This window comes from Thunnus thynnus, chromosome 12 (genome assembly GCF_963924715.1).
Source record: "Thunnus thynnus chromosome 12, fThuThy2.1, whole genome shotgun sequence".
Classification (NCBI taxonomy): domain Eukaryota; kingdom Metazoa; phylum Chordata; class Actinopteri; order Scombriformes; family Scombridae; genus Thunnus; species Thunnus thynnus.
Genome location: NC_089528.1, coordinates 31181490 through 31189096, shown reverse-complemented (window position 1 = coordinate 31189096; position 7607 = coordinate 31181490). Strand labels below are relative to the sequence as shown.

Genomic DNA, 7607 nt, shown 5'->3' with positions numbered 1-7607 from the left:
CACTATTTGAGGATATATAGACTATGTCTATAAGGGCCATAGCATCTTTTTAAAATATATATTGTATTGTTTGACAGAGTCCTTGCAATTACACCACATACCACTAGGGGTCGGCAGTCCACGGGTTGAGAAACAATGCTGCAGTAGATGACCTAATCAAATTATACTTTGCAATTGGATTTAGCAACAAGGAAATACTCATAATTTTAGCCCAGCATCACCATATTATCAGAAGTATCCTGACTTTGAAGAGACATTCCTGTGAACTGAGTCTATTCAGAAGAAAACAACATAGTGATTTGGATGATGGTGATGGCTTTTATGCATCAAAAACTACAACGCAATGGACAGATGTAAGAATATCACTGGTTACATCTACGGCCAATTCAAATGATATTTGTGATAAAGAAATACGATAGATCATCAATCACTATTCTATTTTATTCAAACACACTTTTTCTTATAAACGTATGACTTTATAGTCTCAGAGAGTATTCAAATTTTTTTCTCGTAAATTTAAGACTTTAATCTTGAAAATTCTGATTTTTTTCCTCAGAATATTACCCTCCCTCCCTGAGCTCCGTTACTTTTTTTTAACCTATGATGGCCCTAATATGCTGTTGTAGTTGTCTGTTTTAATCTTTTATGATTTTCTCTAATTTTTATTTAATGACTTTTTCATATGTACTGTCCCCACTTTCTTTCCAAAGAAACCATGTAAATGGTATTTTATGAACAGTAATACTCATTGTTCTGATTTTCTCCTTTCCTCCTTGTGTATGTGTACAGTTTTAAACACGTCTTTTTCGGGGTTTTTTAAAGCACTTTGAGCTGCATTCTGTGCATGAAAGGTGCTATATAAATGAAGTTCATTCATTCATTCATTCATTCATTCATTCATTCATTCATTCATTCATTCATTCATTCATTCATTCATGATGAGATGTGTTTGCTGCCCCCAGTGGTCGATAAGGCTTTTCTGTCAAAGCTCCAGTAGATGTATTATTATAACACACTGGCTGTTACCAACAGTAAACACAAGTTATCAACAAGGACCAAAATCTAAAGGATTCTAACTTCAAATGACAGTCTGAGGATAAAGTACAAGTCAGGAAGAGTATTTTGACTTTTATGGAGGACACTTTTGTCACACTGAGTGTCTAGGACACTCAGGCTACAGACCGGCTGAATTTCACATTACATATTTATGTTATTTTTCTATTTTTTCACAGCTACTGATCCCGGTGTAAAATCAAATTTTATTAAACTGACAGACAACATGTGTCATGTATTGGACTGATTAGAAATGTAGCAGGATCCCGCCTCTCTCTACCTCAGTAGGCTGAAATAAAGAGAAATACAACAAAAGAAGAGACAGTCATGTTGATATGAACATTAGAGAAACACATCATGGAGATGAAATATGATACTGGTTAATAATTTGGATTTATTCGCCTCAGCTGACACATTCAACAGCAGACAGGTTTTTGTCACAGTCACATTCACTGTGGGAGCTGATGACTACCTCATCTTTGGCTCTGGCACTAAACTGTTTGTAACAGGTAAGACTAAACTTTCATTTTCCTTCAGTTGTTTTATTGTAAAAGTTCTTAAGTTTATTTTCTGCTGCTTGAGGATTTACACATTCATTTTCCATAATAATTAGAGAATTCATTGTGCAACCATTCTATCATTAAATAAGCATCAGAAAGGAGTTTGTCTTCATATGTTTCTTGGAAAGTAAAATCTTTAAACTCTTCCAAATACTCAGAGAAACTCAGCACTGATATTCTAATTTCATTCTGTATTCTCATCAGCTGCTGTTCAATGAAACTTCTTCTCTCTCTCCTGAAAGAAATTAAATTCTAGATGAATGATTGTTGAAGATTTTCCTGCTCTGATCATCTGTTGACTTTTTATACACAATCTTGAGATAATTTAAGTAAATTTCATTGATGAGCAGGATTCTTCAGTCTCATACAGATTCAGAGTTGATTTCATTAAGCTCTCAGTCTCAGTCCGTCATTTCATTTACTACATTTCAGTGGAAACTACAATCACTAATTTCATCAACATGGTCAGAAAGTACAAAGTATGAATACAGATTTAATGTCAGCAAATTAGGACTTATATATTGTATTTTATTATGGATATATTATGGTCTATGGTGTTATGGTATTTATGGAGGTAAATATGTTGTGTTTTATAAGATATATTTAATATGATATAAAATGCAGCTTGACTAATGTTAAAAATTGGAGGCCATACCAACATCTATATTTGATTTTTTTAATTATTATCATAAAAGAATTGTGAGCAAAGTGTGAAATAAGCAGGATATTTTACAGCTGAAAACTTGTTAGTGCTGTCTGGTGGACAAACTATGTATTACTGGATTATCTTTGTCATCTTTGTTGTGTTATTTCTGGTTATTTATCTGCAGACATGTATGTGGTGATACCAGTTTATATATATATATATGTGTGTGTGTTTTTAATGTGTTTGTTTTATTTTATGTTATTATTATTTTATTGTAAATGTATTGGGACCATGCTGCATGGTGATTCTGCATTTTAAAGAAAACTGATTGATACATTTATATATCAATATACTGTACATATGTATTGCTGTGCAAATGTATAGTTTTTCAATCTCATGTATGATGAAGCATGGCATAAAGTTTAGTGATATATATCATAAAATATAGGAAACACAATTTATTTCTATTTTATGATGATGGTTAATATTCTGCATTCTGCAAATGTAATTTTATTATATTTTATATTATATTGTTTTTTTATGAATTATATGTAACAATTTAAATATTAATGAACAGAACTCTGTGTTGTCATCTTTTCATTTTTTTCTTTAACTTTTATCTAGATGAAGATATATATGAAAATATGTATCAGTGTAGATGATGTTTGTGGTGTATTGATGAGTAGTTTAGTGATCATGTAGTTTCCAGGATCAGATTGAATGCAGTGCAGTGCTGTAAGCTGCTGTTGACTGTGTGAATGTGTGTCTGTGCTGCTTGTTGCTGCTGTCAAGCTGCTGTTGAGCAGGTAGTGAAGCCCGTGGTGAGCGTGTACCCAGCAGCCCACCTGGAGGGGAAGAGCTCCCTGCTGTGTCTGGCCTCAGCCATGTCTCCTCCTCTGGTCCAGTTCTCCTGGAAAAGACAGAAGAAGAACGGCCGGCTGGAGGATCTGCCCCCTGCTGAGGGAGAGCAGCTGGAGCTCAGAGAGCAGAAACACACTGCCTCCATCCTGCTGCTCCATCAGCAAGAGAAGAGCACATATAAATACCGCTGCTATGTCAAGCACGAAGGGGGCACAGTGAGGGCCCAAACAGAACAAGGTAATGAAGGCTTGGTGACTGTGTTCAGCAGTGATTCAGCTTCATCTGGAGATGCTGTCAGAGAGAGCGAAGTAGCAGAGTACTGACATTTGTTTTTAACTTTTTTTTCTGTTTCAGATATTTCTACTCTTCATTCACCAACATCAGCTTCAACTGCAGCTCCACCAGCAACTCCAACACCAGCTCCATCAGCAGATCCACCAGCAGATCCACCAGCAGATCCACCAGCAGCTCCACCAGCAGCTCTTGTCCCGTCTCAGTACAAGGTGAAGCTGCTCTGTGTGCTGTACACAGTGCTGATAGTGAAGAGTCTGGTGTACTGCTGTGGACTCTCTCTGCTGATGATCCTCAGAAACAAGGGACCGTCCACCAACTGCACACATGCTGACTGATTGTTTTCTGCTCGCCTTTTCTCACCATCACATCTCATCAGTTCATCTCATCAATCACTTTGATCAGTGTTCAGAAATGTCACTTATGATGTGTTGTGGTTGGTTGTAAATTTATGTTTAAGACACAGTTGTCCTAAAACTATAAATACACACACGCACACAAACACAGTATATTTGCAGTTACTAAGTGTAAATTCTGTAGAACATTAATATCTTGATGCTCCAGTTTAATTCCACTTTTAATCATGACTTGTATAATAGTGTAAAATGAAGTTGAATCATTAGTTACCTGGTAGATATTTAAGTGCTTATAATATTTCTTTCTTGTGTATTTTCTTTTTAATTCATTATGCAGAGGGTGGCAGGTTTATCAAAGTCATTCAGAGTAACATTCTCAATAAACTGAAACATCACAGTTTTTGTCATTTATAGTCATCCATATTTTCATTGATTTGACTTTGGCTTCACATAATACACATAATCAGACACAGAATCCAGTAAATTAGCCAAGTTTGAAACATACAAGTAATTTGACTCTTGTCGTCAGTAGATCTCAGTAAACTTTCACATAGTGCTAAAAACAAATGTACAGGAAGATACAAAGAAAAGCTTACAGCTAAACGGAAACAACAAAGTAAAGACAAGTAAACATAAACATAAAGTTATTAAACATAAGCAAGTAGGTGTGGTGTGCCAACAAGTTCGGTGATGGGTCCCCTCATTATTTAGCTTGTGTATTGATCATCTTTTATAATTGTTTAAGTGTGAATGTACAACTCTATGCTGAAGACACTGTTGTTTACACACATGACGAAACAGCAGAGAGCTGCTTTGAAGCTACAGCTGCAATAAAAACGATCACACAGCGGCTTCATTAGTCTGCACTGAAGCCTGAATGTTGTCAAAATGATGGGTGTGTTTTTTAATTTTTTTCTAAATCACCAAAATACTGATCAGTTCTTGCAGTTTTATCAAGACAAAATCGATTGGTACATTTCCATATAATATGATTATAAGAAAATTAAGATTATTTATTAATTCTACTGCTCTGATTGATGATAACAAATGTAGGGTGTAGTTTTTTAAACGTCGCAGAGAGAAGTGGATGTTATAAATATTCTAACATTGTAAATTTAAACACTCGGCAGTCAAAAACTTCAATTTAGAAGAATATGAAAGATTTCAGAAACACCACAATTTAAAAATTGGTTTGTTGTATTAGCAAAAACAACTTCATAATAGAAACTGATAGTAAAACAAACAGGAACAATAAAGTAATACAACTATTAAATATAAAATCTTTATTATTAAAATATATATATTAATTATTGAATTAGTACATGTAATTTTATAAAATATTTATAGTATTATTAATTTGGGTTTTGTTATTCAATCAATCATTTATTATAATTAAGCTGGAATATGTGAGAAAATGAACTTGGTTCACACCAACATATGTATATGTGTATATGTGCACTTATATTTTTAATGAATAGGAATAGATGTATTCACTCAAAATATTTTAAATAATATGATTTAAGTTGGGTTCTTTGTATCAAAATCTATTTCTGCTTTCTTTTCTATGAGTCATGCATTTATTATCATTATTATTATTATTAGGATGTTCAACACCTCAATCACAATTTCAACCATTTTATTTTGATCTATTTGTTTAAACTTATTGAGTAATGTATTTGTGAACTCAGTACAGACTGTGGGACCTGAGCAGACTGCAGGAGTTTGAACGTCTCCCTTGATTTAATGATGTCAGTTTCTCAGCTCTGAGTTTAGGATTTGAGCTGCTTCTCTCACACATTAATAACACAGATTAAAACTGAGACAGCGAGCGCTGAATTCATACTGAAGTTCCTGGAATGATTCTTTAACCAGAGTCGATGGTTGTAACCGTCATTGTGTAAAGTGAAAAACCACAGCGAACAGTGTGGAGGCTGCTGAGCAGAAACCCACACGGCCCGTCTGCTGCAGGAAAGGAAGTGTTGATTCGCTGTCAACAGTTTTATATGAGTCCTAATAACCGCCGAGAACAGATTCATACCTGCTGCTGTACACTCATGAACTTCCCTCCCTCTCATTTGTCATGTGGGTCTTTTCTCTTGTTGTCTGTAAACCTTTTTTCCACTGAGCCCTCCACCCACACAGTCAAACTGAGCCCAGCCACCAATAAAGGCCACACATCTGGAGGTCTTGTCACTTTTTCTTTTTTGTTTTTAGCAAAGGTGCACTTTACAGCAGGGGAGGAATGTAATTAACTACAATTGTGAGGTATTTTACATGAGTATTTCCATTTTATGCTTCTTTATACGTCCACTCCACTACATTTCAGAGGGAGATATTTTACTTTCTACTCCACTACATTTACTTCACAGCTATAAGTACTAGTTACTTTTCAGATTTAGATTTTACTAGTAAAGCTGATGACGTATTTTATATTTGAAATACATTTAGTTCACTTCATAGGGATTTATTTTCATTTTACATATAAGGGTTTTTTCAGTGTTCAAAAAGCCACATTAAATCCCCTTTGACTCCATGTTTTAAAACAATACAACATGAAACATTTCAAGAGTGGTGAATACTTTTCACAGGCTCTGTATATATGTATATGATCAATGTAACCAATTTACATAAAGGGTACTTTTACTTTTGATACTTTAAGTACATTTAGTGAATAATACTTCTGTAATTTTGAAAGTAAAACCATTACTTGTAAAGTAGTATTTTATACTGTATTATTGGTACATTTACTTAAGTAAAACAGTTCAATACTTCTTCCATCACTTTACAGTTTACACTTGTCATTGCCGAGTGCTCATACATAAATGACAGAAGGGGCTGTTTGTCAGTATCCTCCAAATATAACACATATGAGTGTTTTCTGATCTGAACGTCTGATTTGTCAACTAAACTACCTTCAGTTGTCAGAAGATCATGGTCATGCAAATAAATTATTCTTACAGTAAAAGGACTTTTTAACCAGATAAATCCAGGAACTCATGAGCCCTGCACTGCTAGAAGCAAAATAATTATTGCCTTTATTCTTATTCTTCTTTTCATTTTTTTTTACATTTTTGGCATCATGAAATATTACACTTAGGATTTCTACAGTCAATAAAAGATACTAGAAGATTTTGCTGATGTTTGCAACATACATTTTAAAGTAAATAATACATGTACTCAAGAAAGGCTTCAGCAGCTTTTGGGCTCAGATTTCCAATTGTCCTTTGTGTAAAGTATTTGCAGAAATAACTGTCATCAGTTGGTTATCACCTCTATGTGAGGAGCTTTCTAGTGTGAAAACATTAAAGAGGTTTTTGGGAGAAAAACAACAGCATTTTCTGCTTTGACCAGCTGCTGATGTTGCTTGATTATACACGTTTGAAACTTAATTGTGTTATTGTCTGACTGTTTGTGTTCTATTATTATTTGTGTATTTTCTTTTTAATACAAGTAAAGATGACTTGTTTGTCTCAGTGTGGTTTGTGTTCTGCTGCTCTGATTGATGATAACAAATGTAGGATGTATTTTTTTAAATGTTGCAGAGAGGAAGTGAATGTTAAAAATGTTCTTACAGTGTGAATTTAAACACTCTGCAGGTAAAAACCTCAATTTAGAAGAAGATGAAAGATTTCAGAAACAGCACAATTTAAAAACTTAAAAATTATTAAATTAGTAAATGTAATTTTATAAAATGTTAATAGTATTATTAATTTGTGTTTTGTTATTCAATGAATCATCAAGCACGAGGGGGGAACAGTGGAGGCCCAAACAGAACAAGGTAATGAAGGCTTGGTGACTGTGTTCAGCAGAGATTCAGCTTCATCTGGAGACGCTGTCAGA

General features: G+C 34.2%; 1 protein-coding gene across 1 annotated transcript; it reads left to right on the top strand.

Annotated features, from left to right (window-relative positions):
* Positions 1-953: 953 nt before the first annotated feature.
* Positions 954-4180, top strand: LOC137194750 (uncharacterized). The gene is made up of 3 exons (XM_067606878.1): positions 954-1562; positions 3052-3357; positions 3475-4180. The coding sequence occupies exons 1-3, from the start codon at positions 1424-1426 to the stop codon at positions 3747-3749; spliced, it is 720 nt and encodes a 239-aa protein (XP_067462979.1). The 5' UTR covers positions 954-1423; the 3' UTR covers positions 3750-4180.
* The last annotated feature ends 3427 nt before the right edge of the window (positions 4181-7607 follow it).

Coding starts and splice junctions, on each gene's coding strand:
- LOC137194750 (XM_067606878.1), top strand. CDS start 1,424: ATGATACTGGTTAATAATTTGGATTTATTCGCCTCAGCTGACACATTC. Junction 1,563..3,051: donor CACTAAACTGTTTGTAACAG/GTAAGACTAAAC, acceptor GCTGCTGTCAAG/CTGCTGTTGAGCAGGTAGTG. Junction 3,358..3,474: donor GAGGGCCCAAACAGAACAAG/GTAATGAAGGCT, acceptor TTTCTGTTTCAG/ATATTTCTACTCTTCATTCA.